Source organism: Anguilla anguilla, chromosome 5, assembly GCF_013347855.1.
Source record: "Anguilla anguilla isolate fAngAng1 chromosome 5, fAngAng1.pri, whole genome shotgun sequence".
In the NCBI taxonomy this organism is placed as follows: Eukaryota; Metazoa; Chordata; class Actinopteri; order Anguilliformes; family Anguillidae; genus Anguilla; species Anguilla anguilla.
In genome coordinates, this window is record NC_049205.1 from 64,151,898 (window position 1) to 64,169,561 (window position 17,664).

Genomic DNA, 17,664 nt, shown 5'->3' on the forward strand with positions numbered 1-17,664 from the left:
GGGCGTGGTGCAGTGTGTAAGAGCACAGCAGGGCGTGGTGCAGTGCGTAAGAGCACAGCCCGCCAGCAGGGCGTGGTGCAGTGTGTAAGAGCGCAGCCCGCCAGCAGGGCGTGGTGCAGTGTGTAAGAGCACAGCCCGCCAGCAGGGCGTGGTGCAGTGTGTAAGAGCACAGCAGGGCGTGGTGCAGTGTGTAAGAGCACAGCGCACCAGCAGGGCGTGGTGCAGTGTGTAAGAGCACAGCAGGGCGTGGTGCAGTGTGTAAGAGCACAGCAGGGCGTGGTGCAGTGTGTAAGAGCACAGCAGGGCGTGGTGCAGTGTGTAAGAGCACAGCAGGGCGTGTTCTGTACTGTGATGCAGCACCAGAGCCTCCTGTAGCACAGGAGCAGAGAGCACAGAGGACACACAGGAGCTGAGAGTCTGCGGAGTCTGTGGTCTGCGGTCCAGCTGGCAGAGGGGCTCACCTGATTGGTCCTCTTGGCCAGGAGGGCGGGGCTATTGGACACGCTGGTCACAGCGGGCCCGGCGCTCGGAACTGGACTCAACCCCGAGGGGCGGTCGAACAGCTCCAGGCGAAGAGAAGGGAAGTTCTGATAGCTGAGAGAGAGAGAGAAACAGAGAGAGAGAGAGACAGAGTGACAGAGTGAAGTGAAAGAGAAAGAAAGAGAGGGAAACGAGAGAGAAATAGAGCGAGACGTACGTAAAAATACTTGAATGAAATGAGTTGTTGGTGCAGGATCGTTCCCTCTATATTGTACCTGAACCGATCCAGTAAAGTGCTTTTTCTGGAGCATACAATTTGCTGCGGGCATCAAACCTGCAACCCCTGTGGTTATAATGAAGCACACAGACCTGATATGAGTGGAGTGATGTGGGGGTTCAGGTATGGGGGGAGGGGGAGGTGCAGGAGGACACCTGTACTGAAGGGGGGGGTCCGGGTGGGGGACGGGGGTGCAGGAGAGCACCTGTACTGAAGGGGGGGGTCCAGGCCGTCCTCAGCAGGGGCTTCAGGGGGCATGACGAACACGGTGAGGTCACTCTTCTGAGACTCATCCAGCTCAAGGAGCCGACCGTCCTCCCAGGAGTCCCCATCCACCTGCAGCGCACAAACGCACAAACAGAGGAATATACAACTGCACAAACGCACAAACAGAGGAATATACAACTGCACAAACGCACAAACAGAGAAATATACAACTGCACAAACGCACAGAGAAATATACAACTGCACAAACGCACAAACAGAGAAATATACAAATGCACAAACATACACACATGCCTACATACTTATAAACACAAACACGCTTGCAAACAAAAATGCATGCATACTAACACACACACACACACACACACACACACACTGCATTCAAATAAACCTGACACAAGTCATAAAGAAATAAAAATTAACAACCTTCATTTTTTTTACCAGCTATACACAGATTTCTACAAGAGTTTTGTTTTTAGAAAGAGAAGCTCCAGCCTACCTTCCCTCCCTTGTCAGTGTTTTTATCAGAAGGAAAAAGCTAAAAGACAGAAGAAAAAAAGGACTTTCATCAAAAGGAGCCTCCCACACCATCTCTACAAAGAGACTGCATCACACAAGCACTGCTGATGTACCACAATCACTTCAATGCTGAGAGCCTAACTGTCACAGCAGATCGGATGCGAATGGCCACATCAGAACAACAGTTAACAAATTAAACGGCCGTTTCCATAACGACAGGCTACGAGTTGGTCGAGTGGAGCCGTCTCGTCTTTAAACTCTGGACTCAAGTTGTAAACCTCACGCTGAGCAGAGTTCCTCCTGAAACTGTTCCAAAGCCGTCACGCTGGCTGATTGCTTTTTGACCTGAACTGGCCTTAAGAGTTTTTAAAGTAGCATTGTAAGACGTGAAAGGAAGGTGTTCCACGATTAAGGACAGCTGGGACCATCTTGCCTTCTCGACGCAGCTGTCGAAGAAGGCCAGGCCCGTGCCCTTGTCACTGACGAAGGTGCACTCCTCTATGAAGCGCACAAACGCCTGCGTTTTGGTCAGGTGAGAGTAGAACTTCTGAGAAGCCCGGTCTCTGCTCTTCAGAAACCCTGAGATTTAGAGAGAGAGAGAGATGTTGGATTGCATTTAACAAGGTTCTCCACAGACAGGGGCAGCTGTATGTGCAGTGTGGGGCCCAGACAGGCAGGGGCCACTGTATGTGCAGTGTGGGGCCCAGACAGGCAGGGGGCACTGTATGTGCAGTGTGGGGCCCAGACAGGCAGGGGACACTGTATGTGCAGTTGCGTGTGCAGTGTGGGGTCCAGACAGGCAGGGGGCGCTGTATGTGCAGTTGTGTGTGCAGTGTGTCATACAGACAGGCAGGTTGCACTGTATGTGCAGTTGTACGTGCAGTGTGTCATACAGACAGGCAGGGGGCACTGTATGTGCAGTTGTATGTGCAGTTGCGTGTGCAGTGTGGGGTCCAGACAGGCAGGGGGCGCTGTATGTGCAGTTGTGTGTGCAGTGTGTCATACAGACAGGCAGGTTGCACTGTATGTGCAGTTGTACGTGCAGTGTGTCATACAGACAGGCAGGGGGCACTGTATGTGCAGTTGTATGTGCAGTGTGGGGTCCAGACAGGCCGGACGGGGGCGCTGTATGTGCAGTTGTATGTGCAGTGTGGGGTCCAGACAGGCAGGGGGCGCTGTATGTGCAGTTGCGTGTGCAGTGTGTACAGCCAGGTTGCACTGTATGTGCAGTTGTGTGTGCAGTGTGTCATACAGACAGGCAGGTTGCACTGTATGTGCAGTTGTACGTGCAGTGTGTCATACAGACAGGCAGGGGGCGCTGCACCTTGCAGGTCGTACAGGGAGTCGGCGGCGGTGGCCTTCTTGGTGGGCGCCTGGGTGATGGGCTTGAGGAAGCAGCGGTACCCCTTCAGCACCGCGGCCATGAAGCGCAGGAAGGCCTCCTGGATCTCCATCTCCAATCCCATCATCCTCTTCTGCCGGGAGAAGTCCGCCTCCACGGGGGACATCTCTGCCTGGGCCGTCCTGCGGACTGAACCCCCAAATCCAACCCCCCACCCAAGAGTCATTGTTCTGCTGGGGTCAGTTTGAGGTGAATTCCAGAAATTATGAGGGAAGTTTTAAATTCATGAATTTGAATTTCAATTCATTTCCTGAATTTGTTTGAATCGAATGGAGCTGACCCTCAATCACTGATCACTGTACCCCACCAAATGTGATATCACTCTAATACCCCCTCTGATACCCCTCAGACACTCTTCTGATTTCAAATACCCCCTGACACCCCTCTTGTCGAGTTGCTGGTACAGGCTTGTGGGCGGGGTACTGGTACAGGCTGTTGGAAGTGGGGGGGTGCTGGGGTGCTGGTACAGGCTGTGTGGGGGGGGGGTGCTGGTGCAGGCTGTTGGGGGGGGGGGGGTGCTGGTGCAGGCAGTGTGGGGGGGGTGGGGGAGCAGTACCATTGTCGAGTTGCTGGTGCAGGCTGTGTGGGGGGGGGTGCTGGTGCAGGCTGTTGGGGGGGGTGGGGTGCTGGTGCAGGCTGTGTGGGGGGGGGGGTTTCACTGGGAGATGGGGGGGGGGGAGCAGTACCGTTGTGGAGTTGCTGGTACAGGCTGTGTGGGGGGGGGGGGGGAGCAGTACCGTTGTCGAGTTGCTGGTACAGGCCGTGGGGGGGGGGTGGGGGAGCAGTAGCGTTGTCGTGTTGCTGGTACAGGCTGTGGGGGGGGGGGGGGGGGGGCAGTACCGTTGTGGAGTTGCTGGTACAGGCTGTGGGGGGGGGGGGGTGCTGGTACAGGCTGTGGGGGGGGGGGGGGGGGAGCAGTACCGTTGTCGAGTTGCTGGTACAGGCTGCTCAGGGAGTTCACGAGGCTCTTGCGAGGTTTCTTCGGGAGGCTGAACTGCTTCCTGTCCTCTGACCTGCAACACGAGCAGAGCAAACGAACCCTCTGAACCCTGCAAGGGTTTATCATACAAACCGTCTGAACCCTGCAAGGGTTTATCACACAAACCATCTGAACCCTGCAAGGTTTTATCATACAAACCGTCTGAACCCTATGTACCCGGGGACTTTGCCATGCTGAAACAGAAAAGGGCCTTCCCCAAACTGTTGGGGAAGCACAGAATCGTCTAGAATGTCATTGCATTAAGATTCGCCTTCACTAGAATTAAGGGGCCTAGCCCAAACCAAGAACAACAGCCCCAGACCAAGGGGTGTCCAGGTACTTTTGGTTAGCAGACCAATCACATGACACGTAGACAATGCATCAGGACTAACAGACCAATCAGCTCACAGGTAAATGGAGTTGGTGTCCAGATCCACACACACCACATCGGCTGGGGGGTCGTAGAGGTCGAAATATCGGGAGTCCACGCCCACAATGAAAGGGCAGGGGGCATTGAGGACCCCTGCCAGCGAGAGCGGGCACACAGGAACGTACGGGCACTGCCACTGGAAGGGGAAGATCATCTGCAACAGAGGGCGACACCACAGATTCTTTAACCCTTTTGACGGGCAGGTTTTTTGGAATGTTTCGTTCCCAACATTCTAAGCCAGTGTTCTAGAACTCCACTGCTTTCAGTTACCAGCAGTGATAGTTACATCAGCATTAGAATGTTCAGTTAAGAACATTCTAATCACACATTCGTGATCTGATACCTTGAAAGAGTTAAACCAACCAACCAGATACTGAGCTCCTATGTCCCTTTCACCCTATTGCTATTGCTAATGACCAATAGAAATACGCCAGCGTTGATTAGTGGCTGCACTTTGGGGAGCCCGGTGGGAATGACCAGGAAGCAGTCAGAAAAGCATCCACCAATCACCATCAGCATTGTTGCGCTGGTGGTTACCAAAGTGCTCTGTGATTGGCCGAGACTCGCAGACTCACCGCCGCCACGGCCTCGGCCACGCCGGTCAGCACGGGGAGCCGGAGGGAGTGCAGCACGACCTTGCTCTCCAGCAGCACCAGCAGCAGCAGGGTGGCACAGGTCTCCGGCCCCAGGTTCGACAGCAGGGTGCAGAAATCCGCCCCGCTGCGGAGACAGACAGGGGGACGGGGGGGCATTATCAGCTACGCCACGTGGGCGCTGGGTCGCGACTCTTAAAGGTGTTCCTACATCACCACGCTCGTGTGGCTCCGGGTTCCCCTCAGAATTCCCTCTGGAAACAGCAGCAGGATGTTTACCTGATATTTTATCAGCTCTCTGGAGCAGAGAGGTGTATGTGTGTGCACGTGTGTGTGCACGTGTGTGTGTGTGTGTGTGTGTGTATGTGTGTGCACGTGTGTGTGTGTGTGTGTGTGTGTATGTGTGTGTGTGTGTGTGTGTGTGTGTGTGCGTCTGTCTGTGTGTATGTGTGTGTGTGCGTCAGTTGAGAATAAACCACAACGGTTATAATTTCCTTGCCAGAAGGCCATAGCATTTTCCCCTTTTACTTTCAATCAATAAATACTTTCAGTTTCTCTCTCTCTGGAGGCTGCTGCGTGTCTGAAGGACGTGGCAGAAAGGTGAAGCTACCTGAGAGGTAAAGGTGTGCTGATGGGCTGGGAGAGAGTCAGAGTGTCGAGTGCAGACAGCTGGAACAGAGAGCGTTACCACAGCGTTACCACAGCGTTACCACAGCGTTACCATAGCACACACACACACAGACACACACATGTACACATGCATATACGCACAGTCACACACACACACACAGACACATGTACACATGCATATACGCAGTCACACACACACACACACAGCACACACACACACACACACATACACATGCATATACGCACAGTCTCACACACATGCTCACACACACACACACATGTACACATGCATATACACACAGTCTCACACACATGCTCACACATAGACAAACGCACACACACACACGTACACATGCATATACGCACAGCCACACATACATGCACACACACACACACACACACACCTGTACAAGGATCCTTGGCCTCTGGGGAGAGGGGAAACACACGTTGTGCATAAAATGGGAGATGTGCCTGTCCAAAGAAAAATAAAAGAGTAAATAAAATCAAGATATAAGATACTCAGATTTCTTCCCTAATCATGGCATCATAACAGCTGCTCAAATTTGCATACTGGCGCAGCAGGGATGGAGAGGAAACGCAATCAACATCCCATCAAGCACACAGAGCATTTAAACAACACCATCATAACAAACCATGGCAGCGATTGCGGGTAAAGAGTTGAGCATCTTGTTCATGTACACAGTCTTTGTCAAAGCCTTACTTTTTGATGGGGAGCGGCTGTGAGTACAGAATAGAGCATCTTGTGCATGTACACAGTCTTTGGTGGGGTCTTTTCAATGGGCAGTGGGTATGGGTACAGAGTGGAATATCTTGTTCATGTATACAAGCTTTGACAGGGCCTTGGGCAGAGGGTATGCGTACACAGTAGAGTATCTTGTTGCAGTCCACAGTCTTTGTCAGGGCCTTACTTTTCAATGCGGAATTGCAGTGAGTGCAGAGTAGAGTATCTTGTTGCAGTACACAGGCTTTGGCAGGGCCTTACTTTTCGATGGGCAGAGGCTGAGGGCCGGAGATGGACAGCTGGTACAGGAAGGTGAGGAATTTGCGGAATGCCTCGAAGAAGGGCCAGCGCGACAGCAGGCAGATGCTCTTATTGGTGTTCACCGGCCTGCTGGGAACAGGCCCCGCCCCCTCAGGGTCTGGTGGGAACAGCTGGGCCTTCTGCCTCTCCGTCAGAGACTCCACAGGGTAGGGCTCATAGAACTGCATAGCAGCACCATACACCTGCATGGGGGGGGGGGGGGGGGGGGGGGGAGAGGGAGGGAGAGAGAGAGGGAGGGAGAAAGAGAGAGAGAGGGAGAGGAAGGGAGAGAGAGAGGGAGGGGGAGAGAGAGGCAGAGAGAGAGAGAGAGAGAGAGAGAGGGAGAGGAAGGGAGAAAGAGAGAGAGAGGGAGAGGAAAGGAGAGAGGAGGGATAGGGAGGGAGGGAGAGAGAGAAAGAGAGAGAGAGAGAGAGGGGAGGGAGAAAGAGAGAGAGAGGGAGAGGAAGGGAGAGAGAGAGAGAGAGAGGGAAAGAAAGGGAGAGAGAGGGAAAGAGGCAGAGACAGAGAGAGAGAGAGAGAGAGGGAGAGGAAGGGAGAGAGGAGGGAGAGGGAGGGAGAGAGAGAGAGAGACCTCAACTTCAGCCGGTAGCAGTGTGATCCCAGATGTGTGCAGGTGTGCGTGCGGGCCCCACCTTCTCAGCTGTGCAGCCAGTCAGGACAAAGGTGGAGAAGACGGGCAGGGGGTGGTGGTTACTGGGGTCCCAGCATTCGATCTTGGCCCCCATGGGCAGACAGAAGAGGGGCACAGATTCGGAGAGGGGGAAGGACTCGTAGTCCTCCTGCGGATACCGGAACAGGAGGTCTGGGGAGGGGAGGAGCACAACGGGACCGTCAGAGATACAGCTCACCGTAGCTCCACCCACTGTGGGACTCAGTCTTGCTCTGCCATCAGTTTTATTCCTGACACCAGCCAGGGCTGGAAAAAACAGGGCCACCTAGTGGTCAGAGCGCAGTACGGCACAGGAAACTCACCCGCTTTGTAAGCTATCGAGTTGGACGCAGGAACAGACTTTTTGTAGCACAGGAACACACTGGATCCCCACTGTAAAACAAAATATTATGAATAATAATAATAATAATAACAACAATAATAATAATACATCAATATAGTGCCTTTTTTCAAAACTGAAAGGCGCTTCACAGTGAAAGAGTACACAGCCAGAAAACAAAAGCAGGACAGAGTGACTCAGGCTCCCCCCCCCGTTCTCACCAGGCCACAGTTGAGGTTCTTGTCCACCCTGCAGAAGGTGTGGGGCAGGGCCTCCCCGCGGCTGGCGACGATGACGCAGACGTCGGTGACGCACAGCGAGTTCTGGGGCCGGATGGGCGGGGCGCGGCGCAGGGTCAGGAAGCTGCGCTGCGAGGAGGTGGAGCTGTTGTTCACGTTGGCGCAGCGCCCGTACGGCGTGGCCTGGATGACCTCACAGCCCGAGATCAGACGCTCCTTCCACTCGTAGAGCAACCTGACGGAAACAGAGAAGGACACAGAGATATGGACAGAGAAGGACACAGAGAAGGACACAGAGACAAACACAGAGATATGGACAGAAAAGGACACAGAGAAGGACACAGAGACAAACACAGAAAAGGATACAGAGACAAACGCAGAAAAGGATACAGAGACAAACACAGAAAAGGACACAGAGACGGACACAGTGGTAAACACAGAGATACGGACAGAGAAGGACAGAGGCGAACACAGAGATATGGACAGAGAAGGACACAGAGACGAACACAGAGATAAGGACAGAGAAGGACACAGAGACAAACACAGAGATATGGACAGAGAAGGACACAGAGACGAACACAGAGATATGGACAGAGAAGGACACAGAGACGAACACAGAGACGGACAGAGAGATGGTTGTTACAGAAACGCCTGAAACGCTCCGTCTCTCTAATACACACACACACACACACACACACGGACGCATGCGTCTGCTGCATGCACACGCTCACAGGCAATACACAATCAATCCAGCAACTCCCACAGATATGAGCACTGTTACTGTCACACCAGCAGATCACTGCGGAAAGGGAGAGGGGTATGGGTTTATAGTGAGAGGATATGGGTTTATAGTGAGAGGATATGGGTTTTAATCACAGGAAATTGCACAACATTCCGGCTTTGAACATAACGCCAGCCCCCTTCTGTAAAGCATGGATACAGTGGCTCACGGTACATAGCCAGTCAGTGCCCCCCCCCCCACCTCCACCGCCGCCCCCCCCCCCCCCCCCCCCCCCGTTTCAGTGCTCGTCTCTGTTCCCCTGCAGGGTACGGTGATTTCCCTCTGATCTACACCAGTCACCAAACCGACCGGAAAATCTCTCCTCCTTTTTTTTTTTCCTGTTCGTTTTTTTTTTTTTTTTTCTCAGATGGATTGCGCCAGACAGAACTCACACACACTGCAGGCTGTAAAACCTGTTCTGCCCTACCTGCTGTAACCCTGCGGAACACAGTGCAGTTCACCGTGACGATCCCGCCCCCTTTACAGGGGAAGCAACCGCTCTGACCAATCACAGCAGCCCAGAAGGCGGGGCCAAGGTGATTCGAACATAAACTATGAAGTACAGGGAAGTACAGGAGCGTCACACCTCTACAAACCGCCACTCTGAGAATCTTACCAGCGTCTAAGCTACAGAGATAATTACAGACTAACCAGATAATGAACTCCAACAATCCATCCATCCTCTTCTTAATGACAGGAAGCTCTGCTTAGCAACAGGAGTTCCCAGGGCTTGCAAACATCCACTGAAACTGCACTTTGGCATAAGTTTTCAAATTGGAATATTTTGGCATTAACAGGAGGGAGTCGGAATTTTCAGTGTGAAGAATTTGGAGCTTAGTATCTGATGGCTCTGTAATAATAATGTGTGCAAACCCTCCATCACCACAAGCCCCCAAATTTCAACATCACGTCCAGAGAGGAGCCTACAGATCCGGAACATTCCATTCCACCCCCCCCCCCCCCCCCCCCCCCCCCCCCCCCCCCCGCATTCAGTTAAGCTCATTTCAGTCCTATTTGTGCGGAGCTGTGAGCAGACCCACCATCACAAACTCTTCACGGGAGGACAGGAGACCTGGGAAAGAGCGACCCTGAACCAGGAAGCCGCCAAGTGAGGCTGAAACCGTTAAAGAGTCGGTTTTGTTGGAACGTTCACATTCAAAACTGTAAGTCGGTGTTCTAGAACTCCACTGCTTTCAGTTACTGGTTGCGATTGTGACATCAGCATGAGAACGTTCAGTTAATTACATTCTGATCACGCATTTGTAATGTCACTCAGTAAAGGGTCTACAGAAATACCCCCCCCCCCCCACCTTAGTGGGAGGAGGGAAACACTGACAGAGCGGTGAGGAAGAGTGTCGGGGGGGCCGTCCTACCCAACGTCGATGAGCGGGGGCTTGTCCCCCCCCCTCCTGTAGCAGAGGAAGATCTCAGGACTGGCCATGCTGCCGTGGTTGAGGTTGGCGGGGAGGCCGCCGGGGGTGGCCTCCAGGCAGGTGAAGCCGGGGGGCGGGGCCTCGCCCGCCGTGCGGTTGATAACGGCCAGGTCGGTGATGGGCGCCTGGGGTCGGGCGCTCCTCCCCTCCGCCAGGTCCGGCTCCAGCGGCTCGGACCCGGCCGTCAGCCCCGCCACGGCGAAGTAGTCCGCCACGCGGTGCCCCTTCTCCTCCATCGCAGCCGGGCTCACCTGGGCCAGAGGCAGAGAGACACCTGACATCAGCAGCCAATCAGGAGCAGGGGGAGTGGCTAGCCCCAGGGCATGATGGGAAACGAAGTTCTCCCCCTGTAGGCAGCAGCGTAGTACAGTGGTTAGGTTATAATGATATGATAAGTTGTGTTTTCTGGGTTTAGTGCTGTTCTTCCAGGCCTTTTATATGAGCTCACATCTGAATTTCCCTGGGGATAAGACCGCCAGCCTAACGTCCTTCGGGGTTAAGGACCCAGAACATTCCAGATTGTCTTCTAGCTCTCAAGGAGCGCTCAAGCCTCACTTCTCAATCTCCTGCATGATCGGCAGAACAGTTTTTTTTGTAGAGTAAATCATGACTCATAAGCGAGAGGGATCTAAACTAAAAGGTGAATAACCATCACTGAATGATGAATGGACATCATTTTAAGCAGAGCTCTCAAAGCAAGGTATCCAGCACTGATCCAAGCAAACGATTACTGATCACCGCATTCAGTCAAATCGCACCCCTCCTTTCACGGAGGTTTAACGGCAGATAATGAAGATCACAGGCGGGTAGAGATAATGGATGTATAATGAGGATCACTCAGATACTGCAATTAGCGCAAGAGCTACTGATGAAAAGCTTTTCTCATATTCTACTTTTACAGAGTAATGGAAGTGTGTGAGTGTGTGTGTGTGTGTGAGTGTGTGTGTGTGTGTGTGCGTGTGCGTGTGAGTGTGTGTGTGCGTGTGTGTGTGTGTGTGCGTGCGTGTGAGTGTGTGTGATTTTGATTGGATGGGTCTCCCAGTAGATCCAGCTGACACGTCAGGTCACTTAAAAGACTGGGACTACTGAAATAAAAAGGACAGAAGACGGGGTTATACAGTATTACTCTAATAGTCTTACATCCCCGTAGGCGTGTATGGCAAGAGAACCGGGTCCTTATTTTGCCAGTTGCGCGACACATTCTGGTTGATACATGTAGCCGTCCAAACATGTAAGGTCACCTACTCACAGTTTCAATTAAATGGTATCAGATGCTAATATGCTTTTCAAATTACTGATGAATCTTTAAAAACCAAACATAACCAAGCAACGCTCTATAAGTTTTGTGTAGGTGTCATGCAGTTTTACTACACAGCAAAATGTTCAGCGTAAGATCAACTTTCTTAGAGTACTTCTAACTCAAACAAGGTGCATATTGTCCCACCTGGAGTTGATTTCACGCTGTTTAGAGTTGATTTACAGACATTTTGCTGTGCGCTGCCTTTCTAGGGTGTAAGGTAGCCATGCAAATGAGCACCTGAGAAGGTATCAAAGATCCTGAGCAGGTAACTGATACATGAAACCAGCGTGTTAATGGATCACCAGGTCTCCCACTCGCACAGCTCACAGAGAGGACACCACTCACTCGCACAGCTCACACAGAGCACAGAGAGCACTCCACTCACTCGCACAGCTCACACAGAGCACAGAGAGCACTCCACTCACTCACACAGAGGACAGTAACAGACAGCACTCCACTCGCTCACAAAGAGGACAGTAACAGACAGCACTCCACTCACTCACAAAGAGGACAGTAACAGACAGCACACCACTCACTCACACAGAGGACAGTAACAGAGAGCACACCACTCACTCACACAGAGGACAGTAACAGAGAGCACACCACTCACTCACACAGAGGACAGTAACAGACAGCACTCCACTCGCTCACAAAGAGGACAGTAACAGACAGCACTCCACTCACTCACAAAGAGGACAGTAACAGAGAGCACACCACTCACTCACACAGAGGACAGTAACAGAGAGCACACCACTCACTCACACAGAGGACAGAAACAGACGGCACACCACTCACTCACACAGAGGACAGTAACAGAGAGCACACCATTACATTACATTACATTACATTCATTTGGCAGACGCTTTTATCCAAAGCGACGTACAAGAAGTGCATTTTCATGATCGTAGACAACTGCTGAACACGGGTTCAGTAAGGTACAATTACTTATTTTGTACAGCTATTTCTAGCTGAGAACAATGAACACTATCCTGGTCTAACATCTGCAAAGCCAAACTAGGCAGAAGATTAAGCTAGAGTATTAGGACAAATACAATTTACCAAGAAGTGCAGGGATGGGGCAACATGTAACAAGTGACAAGGAAAAAAGGGTATTTTTTTTTTTTTTTTTTAATATATATACACAGCATGGTGGTGGTTATTCTAGGTATAGTCTGAAGAGATGAGTCTTCAGGCCACGGCGGAAGATGGATAGTGAGGGGGAGGTTCGGAGAGGGACGGGGAGTTCGTTCCACCACTGGGGAGCTAGGGTGGAGAAGCTCTGTGATCCCTTTGGGCGGGTGGGAGGGGTTACAAGACGCCCTGCTGCTGCAGAGCGGAGTGGTCGAGCAGGCACATAGAATTGAGTCATGTCCTGCAAGTAGATGGGGGCTGTCCTGTTGGCGGCAGTGTAGGCAAGGGTCAGGGCTTTGAATCGGATCCTGGCAGCGACCGGTAGCCAGTGAAGTGATCGCAGCAGAGGAGTGACGTGGGAGAATTTGGGGAGGTTGTAGATGAGCCGGGCAGCGGCATTCTGGATCATCTGTAGTGGCTGTATGGCACAAGCTGGCAGGTTTGCAAGGAGAGAGTTGCAGTAATCAAGGCGAGAGGTCACCGTAGCCTGGACGAGCAGCTGGGTGGAGTGCGTCGTCAGGTATGGTCGAATCCTCCTGATGTTGTATAGGAGGAATCTGCAGGACCTTGATGTTGCCTTGATGTGCTCCTTGAGGTCCAGTTGGTCATCCAGGACCACCCCCAAGCTCTTGGCAGAGTGAGAGGCAGTCACTGTGGTGCCATCAACCGTGATTGAGAGTTCACGAAGCAAGGAGGTCTTGTGCGGGAAGAAGAGCAGCTCAGTTTTGTTGAGGTTGAGCTTCAGATGGTGGCTGGCCATCCAGGTGGAGATGTCAGCCAGGCAGGAAGAGATCTTATCATTGACCAGTGTGGCCGAGGGGGGGAAAGAAAAGAAGAGTTGTGTGTCATCTGCATAACAATGATAGGAAAAACCATGTGAATTAATGACTGAACCAAGAGATCTGGTGTATAAGGAGAACAGCAGAGGACCCAGTACAGATCCCTGCGGCACTCCCGTAACAAGTGGATGAGAAGCAGAGGCAGACCCCTTCCAGGTGACCTGGTAGGTCCTATCTGAAAGATAGGAAGCGAACCAAGACAGGGCAGTCCCGGCAATTCCCATCCCAGCCAAGGTGGAGAGGAGTATTTTATGGTTGACCGTGTCAAAAGCTGCAGACAGGTCAAGAAGGATCAGGACAGAGGAAAGGCGTGAGGCTCTTGCAGTGGCAAGTGCCTCCGTCACAGCTAGGAGTGCAGTCTCTGTTGAGTGCCCAGATCGGAAGCCAGACTGGAGAGGGTCTAGCAGGTTGTTCTGATGGAGAAAAGAGGTTAAGTGTTTAAGAACTGCTCGTTCGAGGGTTTTGGACAGAAAGGGTAGAAGGGATACGGGTCGATAATTTGCTACATCGGAGGGGTCTAAGGTGGGTTTTTTGAGTAGTGGGGTAACACGAGCCGTCTTAAAAACAGAGGGAACATGACCAGAGGAGAGAGAGGAATTAATAATGGAAGACAGATAGGGAAGGAGCTCGCTGGAGATAGATTGGAGAACTTTAGATGGGATGGGGTCAAGTGGACAGGTGGTTGCGCGATGAGAGGTGATCAGTTGTAATACATCGGAGTCCTCCAGCATTTCAAAGGAGGTCAGTGTGGCTGTGGGGTTGTCCTGGGGGGTTGGGGGGCTCACTGGATGGGTGAAGGAGTTCCGGATTGTAGCCACCTTTCCTTCAAAGGCGGCCAGAAAGTCATCTGCGGAGAGGGAAGAGGGAGGTGGGGGTGGAGGAGGAATGAGGAGGGAAGAGAAGGTGGAGAATAGTTTACGTGGATTAGAGACACATGCGCTGATCTTGGATTGGAAAAAAGAGGCTTTTGCAGACGTGAGGGCAGATGTAAAAGTCGCCAGCAGGGTATGGTATGCAGTCAGGTCATCAGAGGATCGGGATTTTCTCCACTTTCTCTCTGCAGCCCGCAGTGATGTTCTGCTGGAGCGTAGTGACTCGGTCAGCCATGGACAGGGGGGTGAGGAGCGTGCTGGTTTGGAGACAAGAGGACAAAGTGAGTCGAGGGACTGAGAGAGGCAGGAGTTGAGGGTGGAGGTGGCAAGGTCAACTGGCAGTCACTCACACAGAGGACAGTAACAGACAGCACTCCACTCACTCACACAGAGGACAGAAACAGACAGCACTCCACTCACTCACACAGAGGACAGTAACAGACAGCACTCCACTCGCTCACAAAGAGGACAGTAACAGACAGCAATCCACACTCCACTCACTCACAAAGAGGACAGTAACAGACAGCACACCACTCACTCACACAGAGGACAGTAACAGACAGCACTCCACTCACTCACACAGAGGACAGTAACAGACAGCACTCCACTCACTCACACAGAGGACAGTAACAGACAGCACACCACTCACTCACACAGAGGACAGTAACAGACAGCACACCACTCACTCACACAGAGGACAGTAACAGACAGCACTCCACACTCCACTCACTCACAAAGAGGACAGTAACAGACAGCACTCCACTCTGGGCCAGATCTGCACCCCTTCCAGCCCAAAGTCAGCACAGCTGGGCTGGTTAACCTGCTTGGCCCAAAAGTGTTTGAGAGGGGATTTGGGGGGGGGGGGGGCATTTCATTGCTCTGTCTACATTCTACTCTCTTTCTCCATCCCTGTTTATGTCTCTCTCTCTCTCTCTCTCTCTGTCTCTCTTTCTCTCACATACACAAGCACACACAGCTGCTACCTCCTGTGCTCCTGCTGCTGCTGCTGCTGCTGCTGGGGGGCGGATAATACCTGCACTTCCTCATTCCTTCGTCACATGACACCAGCCTACCCCCCCGCCCACACCACCCTCCCCCTGGCCCCCCCTCCTCCAGAGATAAGGTCCCACGGCTGGCCTGGTACCGCCGGGACGAAGCTGAACCCGCTGCCCGCGCCGCTCACCCGTCAAGTCCGCCGCTCAGCCGCGCCAGCGAGCTGCTGGGAGCACGAGCGCCTTCACGCCGCCTCACACACTCAACACTAACAGCCAGGGTCGCCGCGGTAACGTAGTGAGGCGGGATGGCGCGGGTGGCGCAAGCAGGTAGAGAAAGGCACTCAGCCAATCAGAGCCCAGGGATCTTTTCAGTTGATTTTTTTTTTTTTTACGACTGCTGCTACTGTGATCCACTTGGCCAAATTAGGGCCCGCATCACTTCCTGTTGCAATGGCGGACATGCTCCTCAACAGGATATAGGCCCAACCAGGCTCTGACCTCACAGGTCACACGTCTCTGACTCCGCCTTGTTTTTCATTCACGTTTTTATTTTCCCCATGATTGTACTAAATTTGAATTAGCATCTATTTTCTCCTGGAGGTGTAGTGGGCGAAGTGTGGGGGTGGGTGGGAATGGTTGGGTTTATGCAGGAGGGAGCTGGACTAGAGTTAAATCTGCAGACACTGCAGCCCTCCAGGACTGGAGTTAAACCCGCAGACACTGCGACCCTCCAGGACTGGAGTTAAACCCGCAGACACTGCGGCCCTCCAAGACTGGAGATTGAGCTCCCTGCTCTAGACCAATCCTGCTAGCCCTGTATTAGTATGGTGTAGTATTGTGTCTGCAAAAGGGCACTATGACCAGACAATACAAAAGAACCCCAATACATTACATTACATTACATTTTACAATATTTACACATTTACAGTTAAATATGTGTGCAGTGGAACGTAAGGAGTCACGTCAAGCATGGCATCTTTGGCTCAGCTTTCCAGTTACAGGCTTGTTGCTATGGTGACTTCTCTCAACAGACTGTAGAGTTCATGAAAATAAGCTACTGAGGTGTACTGGACAGTTCGAGTGCTTAAGTGAACGGTGTGTGCCCTGTGATGGATTGGCGACCTGTCCAGACTGTATTCCTGTCTCTCGCCCAATGCACGCTGGGATAGGCTCCTGCCCAGGGATAAGTCGGTGTAGATAATGGATGCATGGAAGTTATAATAAGTAACATAACACCTAATGATAACAGGAGTTTAAACAAATAAACAAAGAGAAAGGACAAGAGAGAAAGGGGGGGACTTGAAATATACAGCATACATTATTTTTAAAGTTCAGAAAACGACGCATGAATTTCAACCGGTTGGTCGTGTAGCTTCTCTGCTTTGGCCGTAATTTGACACACCCTGAACACCTCCGCGGTTACAGTACAACAGCGCGAGGCAAGCCGTCCCGCTTTGCAGGTCGGCTGTGGGGATTCAGCACACAAAACAGCACCGACTCGCACTCCCCAAACTCTCACAGCTCCGAAGCCGCCTGCATTTGGTCCTGAGACTGAATGTAACTAACCTGACTAGGCTATGTCACACGAAACCTCCAGTCCACTAACGTATAAAGTTGTCGAGTACGAAGGCGAAGGCTCAAAAGCTCACACCGCGTTTATTACACCTTAGCTGGCGAGTCGTAGGCAAAATTTCGACTCTAAATGCAAGGCTTCCCCAATGACACCAACCCGGTTTCATCCATCACCGAAACCGAATGTTCACTCGTCGAACCAAATAAGGAACACCTACCTGGTGGCTGACACCTGCCGAGGACACAATGTCGACATTGAAGGCAACTTGCTCCGTTCACCTGCGAGAGTTGTTCCGGTCGTGTCGTAGATTCAAAAACGCCACTTCCAACATAAAATTGTGCAACACATTCACGAAACAACGCATTAAAAACTTTCCCTCTTACATGGGGTTTCTATAATTATCTTATCTGTAGATGTACAATCGCCATGCTTCTATTTATTTATCGTTTTCACTTAAAAGCACTCCTGGTCTCCCCAGAGTCCAGTGCTGGAGGCGGAACTGGAACCGCCCAGAAGCGTAGTGAGCGACTGGCGCGGACTGGTGACTGTGTGATAGGCTGGCTACATTTTCCGGGTATTTACAACAGAAATCGCGCGGATGCGAAACCCAGTTGCAACAGGTGACCTGAAGTAAAGGTTATTTTATTCTCTGTGCACCGCGCGCTGATAACGCATTTTCGGGGGGAAGCGTCGAGATGTTCTTAACTTCACCAAGCCCACACGAACCGTCTCGGTCTGGTGTAGCCAATTTGAAAATATCAGGTTTTCACGTGGAAGGAAGTTGCAGTGGCGGGTTATTGTCTGAAATGTCACTCTGCAAAATAGCCAAGCACGGAACATACTGGACAACAACGATCACCAGTCTGGCAATGACAACAATATGTCTACCCTTCTTTCTTGACTGATTTCGTGGA

General features: G+C 52.0%; 1 protein-coding gene across 1 annotated transcript in view; it reads right to left on the bottom strand.

The window, feature by feature from the left end:
- The window catches only part of LOC118227925 (DENN domain-containing protein 4C-like), a 32,540-nt gene extending 15,181 nt beyond the window's left edge, over positions 1-17,359 (bottom strand). The window contains exons 1-16 of the mRNA XM_035418998.1: positions 16,968-17,359; positions 9,981-10,291; positions 7,809-8,061; positions 7,571-7,640; positions 7,231-7,400; positions 6,539-6,780; positions 5,940-6,006; positions 5,516-5,574; positions 4,888-5,032; positions 4,291-4,466; positions 3,825-3,916; positions 2,826-3,032; positions 1,935-2,080; positions 1,482-1,520; positions 963-1,093; positions 462-594 (exon numbers count right to left, since the gene is read on the bottom strand). Of these exons, the coding sequence (XP_035274889.1) occupies positions 462-594; positions 963-1,093; positions 1,482-1,520; positions 1,935-2,080; positions 2,826-3,032; positions 3,825-3,916; positions 4,291-4,466; positions 4,888-5,032; positions 5,516-5,574; positions 5,940-6,006; positions 6,539-6,780; positions 7,231-7,400; positions 7,571-7,640; positions 7,809-8,061; positions 9,981-10,276 (2,226 nt within the window). The 5' untranslated portion in view covers positions 10,277-10,291; positions 16,968-17,359. The remainder of the gene's footprint in view (positions 1-461; positions 595-962; positions 1,094-1,481; positions 1,521-1,934; positions 2,081-2,825; positions 3,033-3,824; positions 3,917-4,290; positions 4,467-4,887; positions 5,033-5,515; positions 5,575-5,939; positions 6,007-6,538; positions 6,781-7,230; positions 7,401-7,570; positions 7,641-7,808; positions 8,062-9,980; positions 10,292-16,967) is intronic.
- Between the last annotated feature and the right edge of the window lie 305 nt (positions 17,360-17,664).